Source organism: Phocoena phocoena, chromosome X (assembly GCF_963924675.1).
Source record: "Phocoena phocoena chromosome X, mPhoPho1.1, whole genome shotgun sequence".
Taxonomy (NCBI): domain Eukaryota; kingdom Metazoa; phylum Chordata; class Mammalia; order Artiodactyla; family Phocoenidae; genus Phocoena; species Phocoena phocoena.
The window spans coordinates 7226659-7251859 of NC_089240.1; the positions used below are offsets into that span (position 1 = coordinate 7226659).

The 25201-nt window shown below is 47.4% G+C and overlaps 1 protein-coding gene across 1 annotated transcript in view; it reads left to right on the forward strand.

The window, feature by feature from the left end:
* Positions 1 to 608: 608 nt before the first annotated feature.
* Positions 609 to 25201, forward strand: part of WWC3 (WWC family member 3) — a 120409-nt gene continuing 95816 nt past the window's right edge. Inside the window, exon 1 of the mRNA XM_065900894.1 lies at positions 609 to 892. Within this exon, the coding sequence (XP_065756966.1) occupies positions 609 to 892 (284 nt within the window). The remainder of the gene's footprint in view (positions 893 to 25201) is intronic.

Below are 25201 nucleotides of genomic sequence, written 5' to 3' on the forward strand. Positions count from 1 at the left end.
GAAGAGGGAGGAGCGCGCGGAGCAGGAGGGGAAGATGGAAGAACACTGAGCGCGGTTGGGGGGGGTGGGAGCAGCCGGCTGGGGAGGAGTAGTAGAGCAGCGGGCGGGGGTGGGGGCTGGGGGGCACAGGAGCCAAGAGACGAGGAGCCCCCAGGAGAGACAGGAGGCGGAGCAGCCAAGGGAGATTGAAGGGCTTGCAGCAAGCGGGGTAGGAGCCGCCAAGGGAGAAAGGGATGGGGAGGGGCGGGTCACACGCGGGGCGGGGCCTGCGTAGCCCCCGCCCCTACCGGGCCGCGCCGAGGAACGAAGATGGCCGGGCGCGCCGCGGGAACTGAGGGGCCGCCGGTAGCAGCTGCGGCAGCTCTGGGGCTGTGACTCCACGAGCGGCGGCGACTCGAGTGACCCAGGCGGCGCGGGCGGCGGCGCGCAGGGCCGGGCGGCAGGCGGGCGGCAGGCGGGCGCCGGTGCGCGGGCACCGGGCGGAGGATGCACCGGGCGCGGCGGGCGGCTCCCCGCGGCCGTCCCCGCGCCCCGGACGCCGGGCCTTAGTGCTGGCGGAGGAGGCGGCGCGCGTGGGGCGGCCGGGCGGCGGCGGGGCCCGCGCCGTCATGCCGTGGCTGAGCGGCGGCCGGCGGCGGCGGCGGGGACAGCCGCGCGAGGCCCCGCGGGAGTCGCCTCAGCCCGCGCAGCCCCCGCGGGAGCCGCCGCCGCCCGCGCCCCCCGCCGCGGCCCCCGCGCCCCCCGCGCCCTCCGCTCCGCCACCCCCACGGGCCCGGGAGAGCGCCGAGCTGCCGCTCCCCGCCGGCTGGGAGGAGGCGCGCGACTACGACGGCCGCGTCTTCTACATCGACCACAACACGCGCCAGACGTCGTGGATCGACCCCCGTGACCGGTAAGGGGGGCGCGGGCCCCGGCCAGGATTAGGGCGCCCCATACCTTGGGCCCAAGGAGAGGATCGAGGACCCGGGAGGCCTCCGGGTGTGGACGAAGATCGTGAGTCCTCCGCGCCCGGCGAGGATCCGGGCGCCCCCATCCCCGGACCCCTGGCCGAGGATCGAGGCTCCCGCTCTCCCGGCCTCGAGCCCCAGGAGTGCGGAATCCCCGGCCTCCACCGCGAGGCGGACACTCTGACTTGGTTCCCTCACGGCACCCGCTGACCGACGCCTGGGAGCTGGGCGCCTGGAATTTCCTCTCCAGGGGCTGACGGATGGCCCTCTCTTCCTTTTTCCTCCGCGGTCTTGCCCATCCCTGTCGGGCCTCCGCGGCCCACCGCCACCCGGCTATGGCCCTACAGGCGCCCCCGACCTCGCGGTGGCCAGATGAGCTGTCATCTTGGAGCACAAACGTGCGCCCCAGCCTCGTGGTGTGGGCTCCTTGTCTGGCGGGCTGAACCTAGTTTCCATTCGAAGACTGTGCCAGGTGGGACACTTCAGGGATTCCCGATTCTTTGGAGTAACCATCAAACTTGTGACGGTTACTCTTTAGTGCCTTAAAAATGGAGTTAAAATTCTGATTGAAAAAGCCTGTGTACTGCGGTCAGAATGGGCTATGATTAGACCCATATGCTTTTGGAATAACGGGAACACAAGAGTTGAATTTTAGGTTTCCTTTTTGTGCAAGATCCGAGTAGAGCATTAAACTGTCTTATTATTCACGTAAATAAATCCTACGGAGTGAAAAACGGATGCTTCTAAAAGCACCGCCAGATTACGATTAATTAAGTTCATGTAGTGACTTCTTCGTTAACTTTTTGTTCGATTGTCTGTTGGTTTCAGTGGTTCAGCTGCTTTTGGGGAGAGGCATTTTTTTGTGGAGTTGGAATTCTGTTGAAACCAAGGGATTACAGTGATGATCTGATATCTTGTCCTATCTGGAGCAACTTCTTTCCATGCTGGGCCTGAGTGCCAGAAAGGAAATATTGCAAGCTTCCCAGTGATTTTGAGACTTGAAAAGGCCCAGCGTGGTGAGAGGCTCCTGCTTCCTCCTACCTGCACTGGAAAGGCAGCGCTGCATGGCACTGGCGTTTGAAAATAAACCTTTGGAGAGGGAAGCTGCTAAATTATTGTTTGAGGATTTCTCTGGGTTCAGATAGGGGAAAACAAAGAAAGGCAAAAGGATCATGGTTCCCTAACATTCTCTTTGAACATGGCAACCTTCTGGACTCAGAAGCTTAGAGAGATTATAGCACAGTTTATTGGCTTAAAAAGATGCATAGTTATTTTGAAAATCAGGTGAGATCATATTATAATTTTAACCAAAGGCTAGAGCCACAGCTGTCTGATCAAGCCTTGGATGGTTCTGGAGTTGGTAGAACTACTTGGAATGTGGTGCCCTTTTATGCTGTATGTCTGTTAAAAATCCAAGCAACTGGAAAATGAACCAATTAAAAAATACTGTTTTGCTTAGAAAAGGCAAAGACTCATTATATGAGGGTAATAGGTGAGCAGACCCCACAGAAGACAGCTTGTAGAATCTTCCTTTCCATGTATTTCATACACATTTCCTATGTTCCTCTTTCCAGAAATCTGTGTTATTGAATGACATTTTATACATCACTTATGTTACAGGTTTTTAAAAAGCCCTGTTTCTAATGCTAAAATTGTCGGTGGAGTGAACAAAAGTGGACATTTTACATTTTTGTGTAAAGTAAAAACGTGTACACTTTTATGAGACACTGTTTTTATAGTTAGTGAAAATTCAGCAGGGGACAGCTTGCACTTCAGCTCCCATAATACCTTGCCCGAAATATGTATGGAATGCTCAGCGAGCCACAGACATTTAAGTGGAGTCTACGGAAGGGTGTAAATGCTGTAATAGTCATTCTTCTTTCACAACAGAACCCTGCCGATTTTTATAGGTGACCGGTTATCCTTTAAAGTTGTAATTGATTTTTATGATTTTTATGATATGGAAAAATCCGTGTGTCAGAGCACAGCATTTTCTCCATGTGCATCTGATAGTTAAACCCTTTTTGAGTTGCATTTGATTCACACGACTGGAAAACGGTATTCAAAAAATGAGGACTTTCGGGTTTCCCTGGTGGCGCAGTGGTTGGGAGTCCGCCTGCCGATGCAGGGGACACGGGTTCATGCCCCGGTCCGGGAGGATCCCACATGCCGCCGGGCGGCTAGGCCCGTGAGCCATGGCCGCTGAGCCTGCGCGTCCGGAGCCTGTGCTCCGCAACGGCAGAGGCCACAACAGTGAGAGACCGGCGTACCGCAAAAAAAAAAAAGAGGACTCTCCCCAAACAGCTTCCAAATGGAGAACTTTCAGGAGAGGCAAAGAAATAGGTTTTTAAGGAAAGTGAAATTATGGAGGAATAGATGAATGTAGTCGGTTAGGCGAAAATTGTTGCCGACTGAAAACATCATTTCCTATATAATTTATTAAACCTAATAGCATAAAATATGCTGCCATAAGCAAGGTTACCGAGGGCCAAGGTTTGTAAACAAACTCTTCTAGAGTTTTATAGTAATTCCATTCAATGTTGTTTTTAACAACATTGGGTCTTACCAGCTCAGGGTGTGTTGGTGAATTATTGTAGCTGTACTTTCTTTTTCAAGCTACAACAAAGAGGTTGCAAACGTGAGGAGACATCTTTACAGATGTGGCTACAGATGTGTAAAAAAAAAATCTCAATATTTTCAAAACGGAATTTCTTTAGTTGGGAGTATGAACCCACCTTAGGTTTAAATTCACTATGTCTGCAGATCAGTACTGTGCATATAATTTTCGTGGTTAGTTTTCTGGGAATCATACCCAAAAACTTCGTTAAAAAATATAAAGTTGGGACTTCCCTGGCGGTCCAGTGATTAAGACTCCTCGCTCCCAATGTAGGGGGCTGGGTTTGATCTCTGGTCAGGGAACTAAGAATCCCATGTGCTGCATGGCGCGGCCAAATAAATAAATAAATAAGATTAAAAATAAAGTTAATTCAAAAAAAAAAAATAAAGTTAATTCACCATTTTTGTGACTGGTAGTTTCTGTGTGTGAGTTGTATGTGGTTTACATTAGTGACACATATGTGTTCCACATACATCAACTCAGAGTTCAATGGCCACTTTATAAAAAGGTATTTACCATTTACGTGGATAATATGGGAAGAACTTTTTTGCCTCTTTTGGAAAAATTCAGTGCCTTTGACATGTATATGTCTGCTTCTTGCAGGGTTGTATTGATATTAACCTATAGGTGGACTGACCTGTTGAAACTTAGTGTTCTGTTTCCGATAGCTCAGTTGGGGTTGTACGTTACTGGAAATGCCAACCTCCCAACCTCGAGCAGTTTGAGTGGTGGACCATGTCACATTTGAGATCAAAGCAGAGTATTAAATGATCAGGATGATGGTGGAAGGCCCAGACTATATCATGACAAAAGATTTTAGGGATCCATTTGTTCACGAGATGGGGTTTGACCTGCGCCACATGGAGAAATTCTGTGATATATTAAAAGTCTTTTGAACAGGCTGTTGCTTTAAGGAGAAAACAATCCATGGTTCCGGAATTTGCCAGGTTGGAGCCCCACATAACAGGGCCAGATGGCATCATTGCTACCTTCTTGGAACCTTTATTCAGTGTTAATTAATAGGAGGTTTACTATATTTACCCCGCAGAGTCTATTTTGGGATTATATAAACTTTCTGATAAGCAAATAATGATTTTTCCATTTTTCATTCTTTGAGATTATAGGTAGTCTCTGTATACATGGGGCAGTGTCTTGCTTTTCAGGCTATAAGGAGTGGGCTTCTGTAAGAATCTTCTTCCATTTAGATGATCAACAACCACTTCTTGGTTTGTTCTCCGTCTAATACCTTTCTTTCTTTTCTTTTTTTTTTTTTTTAAGAGGAGTGAATGGAAAAGTCATTCATTTCCAAAAATAGCTCCCGGATGTTTGGAAATCTCTAAGTTTCCTTTTCTTCCCTTTCGCTCTGATTTTGGAAGCGGAAACTGTGTTTCACCTCTGGTAGGTTCTAGTGCATAAACCGTTGGGTCAAGTGACATGTTAAAGGTCACCGGGTGAGCTGCTTCTAGCCTGGGTCCTTTTGCTAATTGGCTGCCTTTACAGTAAATTCAGTAAAATTAATCTGATGGCATACAAGCAGAGCTAAGTTTTCCTGAGTTCAGTTATTCCCATTCACATCCAGTAAAATGAAGTAATAGTTATAGATTCTTGGCGTCCTGTGTGCTGGGATGGTGGATGGAGGCCAAGTTTGTCTGGGAGATGGGAGACACATAAAATGGAGACAGTGATGGTCGCCAGGCACCATTATCAGGTGGTGATGGCTTCAGAGAAAGGAGGAGGGCTCACTGGAGGCTGGGGGTTCTTTATCCTTGTCCATCATCTCCTAGGTTGAGCGTTTCTCGTGTTTTCTCAGTGCTGGGGCTGAGAAGGGGAAATGTGAGGGAAGTGCTGCGGAAGAGGAAATGCTAGGTGCGTTTGGAATAAGAGAGCAAACCGTTCAGTTTGACTGACCCCGAGTCTTCGTGTACAGCAGGTCAGTCTCGGGCAAGACCACGCGTGGCTTGAATCCTCCAGCTTTGTTCTTGGAAGAGCCAGGGCCGCTTCCTTCAAACCCCTCATCTTGTATCTGAGGGCTGTAGCCAAGGCGTGCGCCCCACCGGCTGTGGGAAGGACAGGGACTTGAGCTGAGTCTTCTGACCCTGATGCAGTGCTCTGTCACGTACGCCACCCCACTGCCCAGTCCCTACTCAGTTTAAGCATACCGCCTCTGTTCATTTGTTCATTCGATCACCCATTCATTCGTTCAGTAACTGTTGCACAGCCTCTCCATCTCAGGCGCGCTTCCGGGTTCAGGACTCCAGTGGTGACCACCAGCAGACAGGTCCCTGCCTCCATGGCGCTCACACGTGCCCGTGTCCTCTTCCCTGAGGCCTCACCGTGCTGTTCCTGCCTCCTGTTCTCCCCGCTGGGATCCCTTGGGTCTTAGGACCACGTGGAGTGCTTATCGTGTGCCAGGCACTCTAGGCACTTGGTGGATGCTCTCCCTGAAAGCCCACGAGGGCTGCATGAGTTGTAGGTGGACAGGTGATGGAGCTGAGGCCAAGGGGGTTGACTTAGTAACCTCGCTTCCCAGAGCCAATGAGGAGGCATCTGTCTGACTCTGGAGTTGAGCCCAAATCCACTACCTAACCTGACCTTCCTTCCCTTGGCTAGGTAACCGTGTGCCCCTTGTACTGTGTTATACCCACTGGTTACTTTTATCTTATATTCACTGTTGTTTGATATTTAACAGACACCTCCCCCCCGCCCCGATAGAATAATGGCCCACCAAAGATGTCCATGTCCTAGTCTCCTAAACCTGTTAATAAGTTACCTTCCAACACAAATGGCATTTGTAGGGGGGATTAAGTTAAGAATCTTGAAATGAGGTGATCATCCTGGATTATCTGGGTGGGCTCAGTGTCATCAGAAGAATCCTTACAAGAGGGCAGCAGGAGGGTCAGAGTCAGAGAAGAAGATGTGACAGCAGAATCAGATGTTGGAGTCATGTGGCCACGAGCTGAGGAATGCAGGCAGTTTCTGGAAGCTGCGAGAGCCAAGGAGGTGTATTTTTCCAGAGCTTGCAGATGGAACACGGCCCTGCTGACACCTTGATTTTGGCAGAATGAAACTCATTTTTGACTTCTGACCTCCAGAACTGTGAGGTAATAAATGTGTGTTGTTTTAGGTCACCTGGTTTGTGGCAGTTTGTTACAGCAGCAGTAGGAAACCGATTCGCCCCATGTGTTGTTCTCCCAGAGACAGTGGAAGCATGTGGTCAGCTTGGTGTCCGTTGATAACAGCCAGGCAGCTGGTATTTGTCGGGCGCTCAGGGGACTGCGCCGGGCGTTTTATATCCGTTCTCTTGTTGCCTCCTTACGCACTCCTGGGAGGCCTGCACCTTGTGGATTGAGCTTAGAGTTTCACTCACGTTAGGCACCACGTCTTATTTGTTGAGCTAGCCAAATATGAGTGATGGACAGGGTGGAATTCTGAGAGAAGAGGCCACTTGGAAATTGTCGGAGGTTTCAACAGATACTGACGGGCCTAAGTTAGAGATATCTGGGGCACTAGGACTAGAAAAGTCAGGGATTATATCAGAGAAATTGTGAAGGAGACAAGTAGGGCACAGGACTTAGCTGATGCTTGAATTAAGGCAGGTGAAATCAGGAGCGGGGTGGGGGGAGGGTGCCAAAGGAATCTTGCTTTCCAGGGGGCCAAGCTGAGGCCTCCTATTAACCCCACTCATAAGCCTTCACTGTTTTTGCCACCGTTGTTGTTGATGGTGTATGTTCAGTGAGTCGGTTATATAGAGAAACATGTGGAGTCATTCAACTTACTGTATTGCTGACAGGCAGTGTCCTAAGAGGTATCCAAACTGGGCAGGTGTTACTTTAGAGCAGGGTTTCTCTGCCCTGGTACTATTAATATTTGGGGGTGGGTAATTCTTTATTGTCACGCTGTCCTGTGTAGTGTAGCATATTTCGCAGCATCCCTGGTCTCTACCTAGTGCCTGCCAGTAGCACACCCCTCCAAGTCATGACAACCAAAAGTGTCTTCCGACATTGCCAAGTGTCCTCTGGGGGCCAGATGGTCTGATGGAGACTCGCTGAACTGCTTCTATCTACCTGGTTGCAATGATTCACATTTAGGAGCTGAATTTGTTTCGAGCAGATTGGTGGTTACTAAGATGTTCCATAAAAGGGGGTAAGACCACAGAGACCTGCTGTCTGTTTTTTCCATGAAGAACGGACGTTAAACATGTTTATGTGAAAACCCCTGAATTTACTAACCATGCAAATGGTAATACGAGTACATGAAACTTTGGGAAAGTAGTATGAATGTATTCTTCAATTTGTAGAATATTCTCAATCAATGGGTAGATACTGAATGTCAAGTGTATACAAGTGTATATGCAGTGGAACAGAAGAAAATGAATCTCGGGACTTCCTTGGTGGCACAGCGGTTAAGAATCCGCCTGCCAATGCAGGGGACACGGGTTTGAGCCCTAGTCCAGGAAGATCCCACATGCTGTGGAGCAGCTAAGCCCGTGCACCACAACTCCTGAGCCTGTACTCTAGGGCTTGCGAGCCACAACTACTGAGCCCACGTGGTGCAACTACTGAAGCCCGCATGCCTAGAGCCCATACTCCGCAACAAGACAAGCCACCACAATGAGAAGCCTGTGCACCACAGCAAAGAGTAGCCCCTGCTTGCCGCAACTAGAGAAAGCCCACACACAGCAACGAAGACCCAACACAGCCGAAAAAAGAAAATGAATCTGTTAACACTTCAGTGTTCTGCAGTAACCCAGAGAGAGCTGGCCTGGCCTTCTGCGTGTGTGTGTCTCTGTGTGTGTGTGTGAGAGAGAGAGAGAGAGAGAGAGAGAGCGAGAGTGAGAGAGAGAGACGGGGATCAGGTTGCCTGGGATGCCCCCAAGAGACATCCCCATCCCTCTGTGGACAAAGGAGCAACTGGTGAGAGGATGGCCTCTGCCTTTGCTCAGAAGCTGTAGAAAGACAGGGCAAGGGCATCCTGAAAAGTTGCTTGTGGAGCTGTGGAATCCTCAACATTTTCCATCTGGAGGGCCCTCTTTTTATTTCCTTAAAGCTCAAGGGGTTCAGGGAGGGAGAGGGAAAGAAGAAGGGAGCTGGCTGGGCCAACCCCTGGGGGACAAGCCCCACAGTTCAGTGGGTGGGACATCGAGCCAGGCAGAGTTCTCCTGAGCGGCTCCTGTGTGCCAGTCTCAGTGCCGTCAGGAGATCGGGCACTGCCCCGGTGAGTGTGACATTTCCAGGCCACCTGGAGCTCTGGCAGGACACCAGAGAACCACTGCAGGAGGTGAGCTCCGTCCTGTGCAAAGGTGCCTGTCTGCAGTGTGGGCAGCCCTCTAGTGTACGGGTCAACTGGGTTTGTCCTGAAAATTACCCCGGTTTTTAAAAATTGAGATATGCTTCACATACCATAAACTGTGCCATTTTAAAGTGCCCTACTTAGTGGTTTTTCGTGCACTCACAAGGTTGTGCAACCGTCACCACTGTCTAATTCCAGAACATTTTCATTGCCTCAAAAAGAAACCCTGTGCCCTTTAGCAATAACTCCCATCTCCCTCAGCTCCTGGCAACCACGAATCTGTTCTCTGTCTCTATAGATGTGCCTGTTCTAGACATTTCATGTACTTGGAGTCGTGCAATCTGTGGCCTTCTGCGTCTGGCTTATCTCACTCAGCATCACATTTTCGAGATTTGTCCGAGTCGCAGTGTGGATCAGGGCTCCATTCCCTTTCGTTGCCAAATACTGTTCCCTGGTGGGGCTGCACCGCGTTTTGGAAGCCGCCCTGAAGCGCCCTCCCTGTCCAGGTGTCCTTGCAGAATCTAGGAAATAGCTATGTCTTTAATCCCACGATGTCAACTCCCAACCGTTTTACTCAGAGAAAAATGACCATTCATAGGTTTACAGTGTCAAGATATAAACACGACCTCGTGTACTCCGTGAAAAATACGAGGTTTCAGGCTTGCTGTGATCAGCTGTTGTCTGTCCTCGTCTGTCTGATGCTTGTTTTGGCTCCTTGAGAACTTGGAGTGGTCTTCCCCACTGGGGCTGTGCACAGTGGCCGGGAAGTTCAGGAATGCTGGCGCCTCCCCACGTGGGCCAGGTAGCCCCGAGTTTTAGGCTCCCCTGGAGATTACAGTGTGTAGCCAAGAGTCACAGTTTTGTGCCAGGGCTGGTGGAGGAGTGAGATATAGGAGGTGCTGATGTTTAACAGAAGTGGAGATGGCAGTCTCAACATTGCGAGACTTGGTGCCTTTATTAATTTTTCTCTGCAAATTGGACAAAGACGGTCATCTGTCTGATTTTGAAGGAGGAGAAGGTGCCCTCGTCCTTGGCTCATTGCTAGCACGACTGGCAGACCTTGCCTGGCAGGTCAGGGACAAGGCCAGGGTCACACCCAGCCAGCCCGCCAGGCTCCAGTCTCCAGGAGGGGGCCTGGCATTCAGAGAGCAGTTCAGGGATGGTCTGACTGCAGCGACCCATGTTCGCACCCTCCCCTCCTTTCTTCTTCTGTCTGGAAATGCCCCTCGCACACACTGGCCTTTCTCTAAGAGAAACTTAAAGATTGTAAAGAGGGGGTGATGCTGTCCTGACAGCAGGCCCTTCTGAGGCCTGTTGTACTCATTTCTGAAGCTCAATGCACTTCATGTGATTAATCAACTGATGGATGCAGCCAGAGGAGCGAGAAACTTAATAAAAATTAATTGTTCGACATCCTAGTGCCCAAAAAGCTGCCTGATTGAGTTTTTCTTTGCAAGCAGCTGTGCTTCTCTCCTGAAGACCCCACTTTCCAGTCTCTGTTGGCGCTGTGCTCTGATGCACAGATGTGCGTGGTCCTGACGGTGGATGCCCTTTAAAATGTTCAGACCCACAGGGATCTGGGGCGTTTTTCTATTAGACGGGAACCCACTGAAGCTAGAATGACACAATGTGGAAGTATGCAGAACACAAGAAAATCCCTGCCTGCCCCTTCCCCGGCTAACCAGCATTATAATAGCTTGCTGTGTGGCCTGCTCGTCCCTTCTCTACACCTCTGCCTAAGTATATGCGCAGAAGCCCGGATACTTGTTTTGGAAGTTTACATGAATGGGATTTTGCTATCAATTTTTTTTTCTGTGACTTGCCATTTTCATTTAATAATATGTCTAGGCACTCTTTCCACCGTCAGAATGTACAGATCTACCACCATTCTCTAAAAAACCTTGTTTTTATTGGGATATAAGTCACATAACAAAATAACTCATTTTAAAGTAAACAACTCAGTGGCATTTGGTACATTACCAGTGTTGTGCAACCACCACTCTGTCCAGTTCCAAAACATTTCCATCACCCCAGAAGGAAACCCTGTGGTCATTAAGCAGTCTCTCCCTGCTCCCCTCTCCACCCCCAGCCCTGGCAGTTGCCAAACCACCAATCTACTTTCTGTCTCTATGGATTTGCCTGTTGCAGGCATTTCATATAGGTGGAATTCTATATTCCATATTTCATATCTCTGTAGCTGTATACAGATGGCCTTTTATGTCAGGCTTCATTCACCTAGCCTAATGTTATTGAGGTTCATATGTGTTGTAGGGATCTGGTTTTGTGCTTTTGCTTCTTGATTTAATGCAGAGGACACACCATCATGTGATCCTAACTGAGGGCAGCCGTGCGAACTTTGCCCACGGAAGCAGCTGTCACCCTTTAAGAAAAATCAATTGAGGATCAAAGAAAAGAGATCAACTTAATTTAGCTTTTAGTTTGTCACTTTAAGAGAGAAGTATAAAATATTTCACATTTCTTTCTAAAATTAGGACAGGTAGCCAAAAGCGAATATATGGTAGGATTTTTATTAATCTAGATGCTAAGTCTGTGCCAGGTGCCATGGAGGGTAACACATAATTAATATCGCCTAGGCCTTTTCCTCAAGGGGATGAAAATGCAGCTGGGAAAACAATAAGAACCTACATGAAATAATAGGCCAACAGCGCAGCGGTTACCAGCCTGCTGCTGAGGGAGCAGAGGTGGCTGGTGGGGGGAGATGGTCAGCCCTGAAGTCAGAAGATACAGAGGGTCCAGGTCCGCTCCTGCAGCTGCACCTGCAAGTCCCCACATTTCCTTGTGGCTGGATTTTCTTACATGTACGAGAAAACAATACTTGTTGTCAGTTGACGAACTGATGCTTGTTGAGTGTAAACTGTTTCCCACATGTGATGACTGCCCCTGGGAGATCTTAGGACGGGTTGGCAAACAGCGGCCTACAAGCTCAATCCCGCTGGCCACCTGTTTTTATACAGCCTGCAAGATAAGAATGGGATTTTCATTTTTAAATGGTTGAAAAAGAATCAAAAGAAGAGTAGTATTTCATGAAAGTTATATGGATTTCAAGTCTCAGTGTCCATAGATAAAGTTTTATTGGAGCACGGCCACAATCGTGCAATTAGTTATTGTCTTTGGCTGCTTTTGCGCTATAAGGACAAAGTTGAGTCTCTGGACAGAGGCCATGTGGCCCGCAAAACTGGAAATATTTACTGTCTGGCTCTTTACAGAAAACGTTTGCTGACCTCTGATCTTAGGAGAATACAGGGTCTATTCAAGGTAACTATTAGTCACTGGGGGTGGGGTAGATGGGGGCTGGGATGGGGGACACAGGATAAGAAGACCCCAGCGGGAAGTTTAACCAACTAGAGAGAAGGGGCTCAGAAAGATAAAACCCAGCGGGGGACCCTTTAGTCAAGGAAACCTAAATAGAGACTTCTCCTCCCCCTGAAAGGCTGCTGCATCTAACTGTCATAAGACAAGCAGGGAAAGTTAGATTAGATCATTTAAACAACATGCCAATTAAGACTACAGTTGAGGGATTTCCCTGGTGGTCCAGTGGTAAAGAATCCGCCTTATAATGCAGGGGACGTGGGTTCGATCTCTGGTCGGGGAGCTACGATCCCACATGCCGCAGGGCAACTAAGCCTGCACGCCACAAATACTGAGCCGTCGCGCCTCAACTAGAGCCCGTGTGCCCTGAGCCTGTGCGCCACAGCTGGAGAGAGAAAACCCACGTGCCACAACTAGAGAGAAGCCCGCGCACTGCAATGAAAGATCCCTCACACCTCAACAGAGATCCCGCGTGCCAGAACGAAGACCCGACGCAGCCAAAAATAAATAAAATAAATAAATAATGAATAAATCTTAAAAAATAAAGACTACAGTCGACCCTTGGGCAACTTGGGTTTGAACTGCATGGGTCCGCTAGATTTATTTCAGTAGTAAATACCACAGCACAGAACTGTGGATACGGAAGAACTGTGGGTACAGAGGGCTGACTATAAGTTATATGCAGATTTTTGACTTTCTGGTGGGTGGGCACCCCTAACCCCTGTGTTGTTCAAGGGTCAACTGTACTTTATAATAAGAAGACAGGAAAATAAGCACTTTTGGAATGATTTTCATTAAAAATACACAGTTAATTCTGGGGATCTAATGTACAGCATTAAGATTATAGCTAATAGCAGTGTATTGTATACTTGAAAATTGCTAAGAGAGTAGATCTTAAATGTTCTCACCACAAAAAAGAAATGGTAATTATATGATGTCACGGAGGTGTCCGCTAACCCTACTGTGGTAATCAGATTATTGCAATATGTAAGTGTATCAAAATGAGCATGTTTGTGCACCTTAAATTTACACAGTTATATCTGAATAATACTGGAAAAAATACACAATTAAGCTAAGGTTCAAAGGTGCAAAACGTTTTAGTTCCTGAAGAATTCGGGTATGGGACTCTCATTCTTTTGTGCTCCTAGGTAAATGAGGCTCCCCCCCCCTCATCTGTGCTTTATGAACTTGTGTGGGTTTTTTTTGTTTTTTGGTTTTTTTTTTTTGCAGTACGCGGGGCTCTCACTGCTGTGGCCTCTCCCGTTGCGGAGCACAGGCTCCGGACGCGCAGGCTCAGCGGCCATGGCTCACGGGCCCAGCCGCTCCGCGGCATGTGGGATCTTCCCGGACTGGGGCACGAACCCGCGTCCCCTGCATCGGCAGGCGGGCTCTCAACCACTGCGCCACCAGGGAAGCCCACTTGTGTGTTTTTTAAAGGCCAGTTACAGGAGTTGTGCATGTGCACATATGTACCTGCTCAGAGCTGCTCTCCACCTCTCCCTACAGACTTGGAGACACAGAAAGACCCCATGGGACTGGTGTCACAGGGAAAGCCCTTCATTAACCTGCTCCCCTTCAGAGGAAACCGAGAGGTGCTCAAACCCCATTGCACTGTACCATTCCAGGCAACACAGTGCACAGAATGAAATTGGTAGGACTCCGTTTATGTAGCATTCCTGAAATAAGAAAACTATAGGTAGAGGATGGATCAGTGGTTGCCAAGGATTACGGATGGGGGACAGGGGTGGGTATGGCTGTAAAAGAGTGGCATGAGGGAGGCTTGTAGTGGTGGATCGTTTCTGTATCTAGAAGCTACACACGTGATAAAATGGCATGGAACTACACACACACACACACACACGGAAGCACGTGAACTCTGAATAAGCTGTGTGGATTGTTCCAGTGTTGGTTACCTGGTTTGGGGTTGTACTGTATTTATGCAGGATAGGACCTTGGGGGAAACTGGGTGAAGGGTGCATGGAACCTCCCTGTACATTTCTTTGCAACTTTCTGTGAATCTATAATTATTTTACAATCTTTTATTTATTTATTTATTTATTTATTTCGGTACGCGGGCCTCTCACTGTTGTGGCCTCTCCCGTTGCGGAGCACAAGCTCTGGACGCGCAGGCTCAGCGGCCATGGCTCACGGGCCCAGCCGCTCCGCGGCATGTGGGATCTTCCCAGACCGGGGCACGAACCCATGTCCCCTGCATCGGCAGGCGGACTCTCAACCACTGCGCCACCAGGGAAGCCCCTATAATTATTTTAAAATGTTAAAAAGGAAATTGGAAAATGAAGGAATCAAGCAGAGATCTAGTTATTCATAGGTTTTTTTTTTTTAATTTTAACTACCTCCTTTCCTTTAACTCACTTATTTACATTTTATTCTGCTTTTTCTGTACAGTACCTAGCACATAGCAGGTTCTCAATAAACGTTTGTTTCATGTAATTATGCCTGTAGAAACAGGTTTTATTTATTCATAATGATAACCTTGTATTTCTGTATTTCACTTTCTTATATATTCTAGAGTTCTCAAGAGCAGTGCCTTCTTGCCAACTGTCAGAGCCCCTGTTTTGTTGGAGTGGCCACCCTTGTCTTGACTCAGGGAATGTGACCCTCTCAGCAGCTCCTGGTGAAGTCTTGATGGCTCTAAGCCAGTGGTTCTCAACTAGGGGTAATTGCCCCCCCCCCCCGCCCCAGGGGGCACTTGGCAATGTCTGGAGACATTTTTGATTGTCACAACTGGAGGTGGGTATGGGGTGCTACTTGCATCTAGTGGGTAGAGTCCAGGAACGCTGCCAGATATTCTGCAAAGCACAGGATGGCCCCTACCACAACAAAGAATAATCCAGCCCCAAATGTCAGTAGTACCTCAGGTGGCCCTAAGCCAGTCATAGAGCAGCTAGGCCTGCGGTTGGCAGAGGCAGGAGCACGTGACCCAGAGCTGTCCAGCGAGCTGTGAGGGGAGGTCTGAGGCAGGCATGGTTGAGCAGAAGGCTCCTTGTTCCCATAGACCTACATAGAAGTAACTCCCGCCAGTTAATGTCGTGTCTCCACCTAAACCTGGAGCTGGGCAGCCAAGTTGCTGCCGTGAAAACCAGCAGGGAGCTGCTGAGAAACCGAAGGTGGTGGAGTGGAAAGGCTGCATCTTTGTTAAGGTGGGTGGGTAGACATAAGGTTCTAGAGCTGCCTGCCTGCAGCAGCTTTTCATATGTGAAATGTAAAATAGCAAAGTCTCCTTATCTTTTAAAGCCAGTTGAATTGGGGTTTCTGTTACTTGCAGCCGGCAAAGGCATCCTCACTTCTGTGTCTCTATCCCCTGTTGCCCTGTGTTCTCGCCACTGGCGTTCTTCTTGGAGGCAGAAGCTGCCACTGAGCAGCTGTGCTGTCGTTTATTAAATATCCCTCTGTTTTCGACCATTTAGATTATCCCTGATCTGTGTGATTATATAAGTACTGTAGTTATTATGCTAATGTGCAGTTATTTTCTCTGTAGTGTTTTGTTTTTTTTCCATATTTGCCCTAAGAGATCTAGGCATGGGAGAAATGCAGTCCAGTGGTTGTTGATTTGCTGGAATACACTTCTATTTTGGAGTGTTTTAGAATTACAGAAAGTTTGCAAAGATAGGATAGTTTTCCTCACTGTTACTATTTTATATTAGCATAGTACACTTGTCAGAACTAAGAAGCCTACCTTGATACGTTACTATTAACCAAACTCCAGACGTTATTTGGATTTCACCAGTTTTTCTACTAATGTCTTTTTTACTACTACAGTGGTCTTTGGAACTGTTAAATTGTTGATGTTTATATGGTTGAATTCTAATATTTGTTTTTCCTTCATCTCTCTTTTGTGAGTATTCGTGTGTCCTTCATGCGTTTGACAGACTTGGTAGACGTGCTCTGAGGCTGGGTCGAGTGCAGGGACTCTAAAGCACTGGGATCACTGGCCCCAGGAAATTGGACCCAAGGTAGAGGTTCTGACTTTGGAAACACGCACAAGCACACAGAAGCTTGCATATGCTTTCAGGAGGATTGCAGACCTCTCGAAGCCCATCTCTGCTTCTTGGAATAACAGAGGCTTCGTTTGAGAAGGGCAGGCACCCCCAGAGGTGCCTGCCATGCACACTATGCGTGTCATTGACATGAGGGATGCATGCGCATGTGTTTGCTAGCACTAGCCCAGGTACATCATACAGCAGCCATTGTACAGTGATTTGTGGAGAACCTTCCACATGCTTTCTCTAACTCTTCCCAGCCTCATACCCAACCCGGCATTAAACTGTGGTGTGCAGTCACTAGATACGAGCCCCAGGTACTGGATAGGTTTCACATGAAAAGGGAGGTGATGGATGAACCTCAAAGACACTGTGCTAAGTGAAAGAAGCAAAAGACAACACGTTGTATGATTCGACTGATACACGATGTCCAGAAAAGCCAAATCCATAGAGGTAGAAGGTGGATTAGTGGTTGCCTAGGGCTGGGGGTAGGAAAGGGGAGTGACTGATAATGGGTACCAAGGGTGTGATTGGGATGATGGAAATGTTCTAAAACTGGATTATGTGTTGCACAACTAAGTAAATTTACTAAAAATCATTGAAATTACACATAAAATGGGAAGATTTTATGGTTTGTAGATTATACCACAATAAAGTTGTTTTTAAAAGTCTTTTAAAGTGACTCTGTTTTTAAATTCAGGTGGTTGCCTTGTCTTGATAATTGGACAGACCAGGCTATGTAAATTAGACTTGGCAGCCTCTAACCGTGCAAAAGGCTTCTGGGCTTCTTAAAACGTTCATACAATTGCCAGGGACACTTACCAAGAAGCCACACGTTAACATTGCCCAGGAGTTTGGCCAACTGGAAGGGGAGCGTACTACCATGTTACAACCTGGTAATCATTACTAGGTTAAAAATATAGTTGGTTTCATGAAGGAAACTGCCTCTCATTCAGAGGAATTTATCTTATAGAACAACTTACTAGCACTGCTGTTTGTTTAGAAAAGTTGATGTGATATCTGATTATGTGGCAGCCTTTGGGGTAAAATGAAGTTTGTGGATAGAGGACCAATTGATACCTGGGACTTTCAATATCAGCATTTTTATCTTTCACATGTTTTTGAAAGAACCTCTTAAAATTGTATTATATGCTTTTTATTTCTTTTTGGATATACTAAAATGTAACATTTTCGGGACTTCCCTGGTGGCGCAGTGGTTAAGAATCTGCCTGCCAATATAGGGGACACAGGTTCGAGCCCTGGTCTGGGAAGATCCCACATGCCACGGAGCAACTGAGCCTGTGTGCCACAACTACTGAGCCCGCGTGCCTAGAGCCCGTGCTCCACAACAAGAGAAGCCACCGCAGTGAGAAGCCTGTGCCCTACAACGAAGAGTAGCCCTTGCTTGCCGCAACTAGAGAAAGCCTGTGCGCAGCAACGAAGACCCAACACAGCCAAAAAAAATTAAATTAATTAATTTAAAAAAAATGTAACATTTTCTTGATAGTTAAGGTTTGTATGAGTGAACATGGGCATTGGTATGTTCTTGGAAGGTACCAGTAACCACAGGGGCCACCCGGATGTGGTTAGCCTTTATTTTAGGCATGGATGGTCTTGAGTCTGACTCGAGGCTCTGCAGTTTCACCTGTGCCCTAAGGCAGCACTTGGACTTTCTGAGCCTTGGTTTCCTCTTTTCAGAAAATGGGGACACTAAGGTCAATGTCTAGTGTAGTAGACACTCATATTTTCATTGTTCTTGTGGTCGTACAGAATAAATAGTCATTCAGCTTAGTGATTCTTCAAGGTCTTTTCTCTTCTACCTGTCAAATTTTCCTCCCTCCTTTATGTCACTTCTGCTTCTGAATTGCTTCCTTAGTTTCCTCCTACTTGTGTAGCACTGGAGACTCACCAGTGTAAAGAAGCAGTCAGAGTGCGTGGTGACTGCTTTTCCTCTCTGCTTAGAGCTGTTCTTTGCATTCCCTTGGTTTTGTGGCTGGGTACATGAAGTTGCTGGACATGAAATGTTATGAACAGATTAGAGCAGAGCCATCATGCTTTTTGGGTAAAGGGCTAGATAGTAAATATTTTAGGTTTGGCGGGCCATAGGGTGTCTGGTGCACCTGCTCAGCTCTGCTGTTGTAGCTCAGAAGCAGCCATAGGCAATACCTAAATGTGGATGTGCCTGCCTGTGTTCAGTAAAAACCTATTTACAGAGACTGGAGGCAGGCTGGATTTGGCCTTTGGGACTTAATTTGCTGACTTGTGATCGATGTCATGCTTGTTTGTGTGCTGTGTTAACACCACCAAAGCGTTTGCATCTTCAGCTTTCATTGTAGTTTGTATTAGCTAGGATGCAAATCTGAAAAAACCCCGAACATGTACAGAATTATTGATTTCCAGGTATGGATGTCATCGTGTTCCGGAATTTGGTATTTGTAGTACTTGGTGATGTTAGAGGTTTTACAAATTCACGTCACGTGATTAGACCTTGTTCCATAATTAATAGGCACTTAATACTGGACAGATATTAAGAATAAGAGAAGTTGATTCAGGGTCAAGATCTTCAGCTATATCTTCTTGGCTACCTTGTACAATACCTACAAGACAGTTTTCATATGTGTATTAACAGCTTTTGGATGTACATTTAAAGGCACAGGTGAACTTACTTTTGGGTTGAAGTTAAGTTTACCCAAATCATTGTGCTGTTTGGTCTTGAAAGGGAGCTGTCAGAACGCATGTCTATACTGATGCCCCTGGAAAGTCCTCGCTCTTGCGGGGCTCGCATGCCAGTGGTGGGATATGGGAAAGTTGCTAAAACGGGGTTAGGAAGGTGGTGAAAGACGTTAAGTCACTTCAACAGTTAACTTAAAGATTTGCCTAGCAGCCGGTGCCCAAAGCTGTAAGAGAGATTCCCACCCCAGGCTCTCGGATTCCACTTCAACAGTGATTCTCAGCTAGGGGCGACATCTGGAGACTTGTTTTGCACAGCTTGTGGGGAGGGCTTGGTACTGGCATGTAGTGGCCTGTCTGCGTCACCCTGCCTCTGGATCCTTGCGGGCTGGGGGAGTGCAGGGTTCTGCCAGCATCGGCACAAGGAAGCCGGGCCTTTTCCATGGACTGTCCTCAGCTTTGCTGACGGGGCTGCGAGGAATGTCATGAACGGGAACCGCTGTGCAGCAGATGTGTTTCGTTTTTGTTATTTTAGCAGTTGAGCGGTGTGTTTGAAGAGTATATCTTCAGAGAAGATTTACATATACTTTTGGAATGCCCATACAATGTTGTAAATTCTTGTTTTAGAAATGAATTTTTAATTATTATTATGACTAAAAAAAAAGTGAGTAGTTACTTCCTAATGGTTGGGTGGTTTGGGGTCTAAAATGATGAGGCTGGAGGCCACAGTGGCCAGCTCTGCAGAGCTTTTTCACATTGTGACTTTTCCTCAGGAAAGGCATGTAGCCGACCTGGCAGTGCTCTGCTGGCCGTGGATAGACGGACTGCTTCAGGAAGCATCTCACATAAATCATTCTGTGATTGGTCCGGCCCAGGTCAACCCGCGATTGCCATCTCATTCACCTCAGCAAGACACCGGAAGCCAAACCGTCTCCCCTCCAATATCATAAACCTCCAGGATGTCACCATGTAGATGGCATTTGACGAAAATGTCAAGGATTACCGAGAATAGCTTCTTGCATTTCCACGTACTTAAGGGAGAAGGACAGAGCACCATTTGCATTTTAAGTGCCACCTTGGTGGCCAGAACCAATAATTCCCGTTTGAGCAACTCTCAGCTCTATCTTGGGGCTTTAGACGTTCTTTCCATTTCGAAATAAGAACTCATGTACTTACTTTATCTTGAAAATTATTAATAGAATTCTTTTTCTTATGCCATTTATCACCTGGCTCCGTTAAAAATATGGATCACTATAAAGTTTTATGTAAACATGTAACTGATAAAATCCTTGTTTTTCCTGAGTCATTGTCAGCATCTCAGTTCTAAATCCAGTGCCAACTCAGTAAATATTTGGAATCCAAAGTCTGTATTTCCTTCAGCCGGGCTAACTTTTATTTTGTTATGTAAAGTAGAGAAACAGACTTTCTTTCCGTCTGTTTGGGGTGCTTAGTAGCTACTCTTTCATTGGTTGGAGTGGGCGGCATCCCTTTTCTTGCACCAGTGGAAATAACACCCTAGCATGTCATTTCGGGGAGGAGTGCTACTTTTCCCATTTTCAGTAAAACCATGTGGATTAATCCCAGGCAGGTTGTGGGGCAGGAGGAGGAACTAAGTTCTTCCTGGTTTTTCTGCCGTCCTGAGTTGCGAGGTTGGTGTGTGGCCTGCTCTCCAGACTTGTGGGTAGTTAAAGTCAACTTGGATTGCACAGGACCTCCTCACTGATTGTGGACCAGAAAACACAAGCACGCCTTTGCGTCTTTCCTCTCTTTCCCGTGATCTTTTTTATGTTTCACTGGTGTTTGGTTGCTTTACCTCTCTACCTGGAGTTAAAAGAGGTGCCTTGACCTATTCCAAATTACTAAAATAAACAAAAATTGGGAAATTTTCCGAGAAGCAAACCAATGACATAACGGTACCGCAGGCATACGAGTTACTGGAATTGGTTTTCTGAAACAGTTGGCTGGTACTGTTTGCAAAGCTGGGTTTTTTTCTCACCAAAAAGGTAGCCCTGCGTAAAGTTAATTGTTCCCGTATTAAGTTCTTTTTTCCCCCCTTGAAAGTAAAGGTGAAACAGAAGTGTGACCTTTAGGCCATTGTTCTTTTGATAATCAGGCCTTAGACTTACTGGAAAGATGGATCAAAGTCAGAACTTTCCAGAAGCAGGGAAAGGAAGGTGCTGGCGAGTGTTAATTGTAGCGCAGTTTGTTTATAAGGGAGCAAATGATTACTCCGTACGGTGGTCCCTCCATGGTAACTCCTCCACTCCGGTGGAATTGTGCAATGACACAAAACGTCACCATCTCCAGTCAGGATTACAGAAGCCAGATTTCTTTCTTTTTTTAAAATATTTATTTATTTATTTTGGCTGCATTGGATCTTAGCTGCGGGATCTTTTAGTTGTGGCCTGCAGACTCCTTAGTTGCGGCATGTGGGATCTAGTTCCCTGACCAGGGATCAAACCCGGGCCCCCTGCACTGGGAGCATGGAGTCTTAGCCACTGGACCACCAGGGAGGTCCCTGAAGCCAGATTTCTGAAACACCTCCAGGAACCGTCACAGTGAACAGCATTGGAACATCAGAGGCTTGAAGCCACAGGCATCAATGTCTGTTCCGAGGGGGGTCTTGCACCTCACACGCTCCCGCAAACGTTGCAGCCTGAACGTGGGCCGTCAGCAGTCAGGCGGCCGGGTCCCTTCTGCCTGATGACATCTCTGACCACGGAGTCCCAGCCAGCTCAGAGTTACATCGTTCTTTCTTTTGTTGAGCTGGCCTGGGGGGCAGCTTCAGTTTCACCTTTCCCTCTGGTCCTTGTCAGCTCTCGTTAGGGTCCATTAACATTTGCCCTTATTTGGGTGTCCATAATGAGCACACCATGGTCCGGTGTTGTTGAGGTCACCTCTCCAGTTTGTTTTGTGTTCATCTCTGCAGACTACACTCTGGGTCCGTCCATCATTTTGGGGGCGTGATTTTGAATCCACACACTGTCCTGGTTCCGTTGTTCTTGAGTGCCTCGTTGCCATGATTTTGTCATTATTTTCATTTTTCTGAATGTTACACATCTATTTATGCTGTTTTAAAAGGCGTAGTTTTGGAACTTCCCTGGTGGCGCAGTGGTTAGGAATCCACCTGCCAATGCAGGGGACAAAGGTTTGAGCCTCGGTCCGGGAAGACCCCACATGCCACAGAGCAACTAAGTCCGTGCGCCACAACTACTGAAGCCCGCGCGCCTAGAACCCGTGCTCCACAACAAGAAAAGCCACCGCAATGAGAAGCCCGCGCACCGCAACGGAGAGTAGCCCCCGCTCGCTGCAACTAGAGAAAGGCCGCGCGCAGCGATGAAGACCCAACGCAGCCAAAAATAAATTTAAAAAAAATTTTTCTAAAATGCATAGTTTTTTTCAGAGAGAGGGAGGGCAGCATGTCATATACCCTTTACCCATGATGAATATAGCATCAGGTAAAACCCTGAGGTCTTAGCCACAGAAATGCTCTCGGTTTTATACTAATTTAAGGTGGTATATATATGTATATCCCCCCCCCAGGAGATTCTGATCAGCAGGGCCCAGGAAGCCCCCTGATATCCATTTTCTTCCCATTTTTAAAGATTGAGGTGAAATTCACATAACATGAAATTAACCACTAACCATTTAAAATGGTTAATTCAGTGGCATTTAGTACATTCAGTGTTGTGCAACCACTGCCCCTGTCTAGTTCCAAGATATTTCCATCAGCGAAAAGAAAACCTTATACCCATTAAGCAGTCACTCCCCATTCCTCCCTCTTTCCAGCCCCAGGCAACCACTGATCTGCTTTCTGTCTCTCTGGTTTGCTGATTCTGGACATTTTTCGTAAATAGAATCATAGAATGTATGGTCTTCTGCGTATAGCGTAATGTTTTAAGGCTCACCCATGTGGTGGCACGGATCAGGACTTCATTCCTTTTCAGGGCTGAATCCCATTTCATTGTACGGATAGAGCACATTGTGTTTATCCCTTTCTTTGTTGATGGGCATTTGGGTTGTTTCCAACTTTTGGCTCTTGTGAGTAGGGCTGCTATGACACGCATGTACAAGTGTCTGTTTGAGTATCTGCTTTCAGTATTCTTGGGTATATACCTAGGAGTGGAATTGTTGGGTTATATGGTAATTTGATGTTTCACTTTTTGAGGAACCATCAAACTTTTTTTCCACAGCAGCTGTACCATTTTACATCCTCACTAGCAATGCATGAGGGTTAGTTCCTCCATATCCTTACCAACACTTGTTATTTTCTGTTGTTGTTTGCTTTTTTGAAAAAACGACCATCCTCGTGGGTGTGAAGTGGTATCTCATTGTGGTTTTGGTGTGCATTTCCCTAATGGCTGATGATGTTAAGCCCCTTTCCATGTGCTTTTTGGCTGTCTGTATATCTTGGAGAGATATCTGTTCAATTCCTTTGCCCATTTTTTCATTGGGTTGTTTGCCTTTTTGTTGTTGAATTTTAGGAGTTATTTGTATATAACGAATACTGGACCCTTGTCAGGTATATGATTTGCAACTGGTGTCCGCTTTTGAGAAGTTCTCCTGGTGAGTTCAATTAGCAACCAAGCTCAGGAACCACTGATCTGGACCAGTGATTCTTGGGGCTTCCTGCAAAACACCTGGGCAGCTTTCTGAAAACAAACAAACGCAGCCCCTTGGCCCCTAACCATGGGGTTCTGGTAAGCCCCCTTTCCCCCACAAACAAACAACTACCTGGTGAAACAGTAGTTTAGCTAAGGTGACTGACGACCTGACTGGTTAGGTGTCATCAAAACAGAGAATCCAGCAGCTCCATAAAGGATCAGCCGGCATCAGCTCCCCGCTCCCCTTTCTCCAGAATGTTCTGTGCAGAGCATCACACTCACTCACATTACAGGATGGCCTGGCCTCCCTGGAGTACCACCAAGACTTGCCATGTCGTCAGGCCCCTCAGGAGGTGACATGTCATCTGCCTGTTTCTCCTGTGCCCATGGTAAGGGCACCTCAGCATTCGTGTGTAAGATGCTGAGCTGTGCGCTTACTGTTTCATTTTGGTTTCTTCTGATGGAGAGAGCACGACTGGTGCTTGCGTGCGGTGTTTCCGCTTCAATCACGGCAATGTGGAATGTTGCGGTTTTCCACTCTGAAGAAAGTATCGTCAGTCTGTTGTCCCCCTACCTCATGACCCTAATTCCAAAGGAGGCTGAGGGCTTGGCTCAAAACTGAGAAGGTGGGATGGTCGTGGGATGGTTGGTGGAGCTTTCTAGTCGAAGTTCTCATCTGATAGGAGGCTGGGCATGGGGGCAGGGCAGGGCGTGCTCCCTAGGGCTCTCTGTGTCATAGGAGTCTGTTCTTCCGTTGACCTGGCATTGTTTCCCACAGCATCCTGCATCACCCTGGTGGGTCCCTTCTCGCCCCTGGCTTCCCAGGGGCCGAGGCCCTGCCGTGTTCTTCCTTCCTGCACCTTCTGCTGCATTGCGCCCCCTGGCCTGCCCCGCCCATGTCTCCAGCTGGTCGATAGTGACTTACTTCCATACACACTTTGGCAACAGCGTAGGGACTCCTAAGAACGGGTTTTGATGGGCAGAAAAGCAGAAGAAAAAGGTCACCTCAGAGGGATTCAGTTCCATAGAAGTGCGCATGTTTTATTAAATTCCAAGTTAGGGCACGTGGTATATTTTGCTGGGCAGCGTTTATAGGATCATTTTACTTAAGTGCCGCATCACATTCACCCTTAGAAAGAAGGCAAAGGAAAGTCTGTTTCGAATAGTCTCCTGGTCAGCTGTATGTCTCATGCTTAGCACGTGCTCTGTGTACCAGTTTTAAAAATTGATGACTGTTTTAGAACCACCGTCTCCCTCTGAAAGAGGAGAAACTGACCGTGGGATGAGCGTGGCATTTTACTCTTTACCACATGCAGAAGCGTATCGTCGTGAAATGTTTTTAGTGCATGTATTTGGCTGGCAGTTTTCCGTTCTCTCCTCTTTCCCAGACAGTACACTGTCTGGGGCCTGCCCTCATCCCTCGTGTTTCCCAGAGCTTTTCTTGCACTTGCCGAGTGGCAATGCCATCACCCACCCCTGGGCTGAATAAATAATTATTTGATTAGAGTTCTAAAGGTATTTTAAATATTCTAGGTGGAATTCTCAGTTTGAAAAGCAGATGCTGCTTAAAGTAACTGATCCTGTGCTTCCCGTATATAGTTCCTGACTCCTCTCACCTCCCATCTTCCCTCTCTGTGGAGGTGCCCCCGCCCCCCAGGAGCCGGATGACTATTTACCTGTGAGAGCTTCACTTATACGAATTGGCTCAAGCCAGACTTCAAGTTATAATTATCTAAAGAGCAT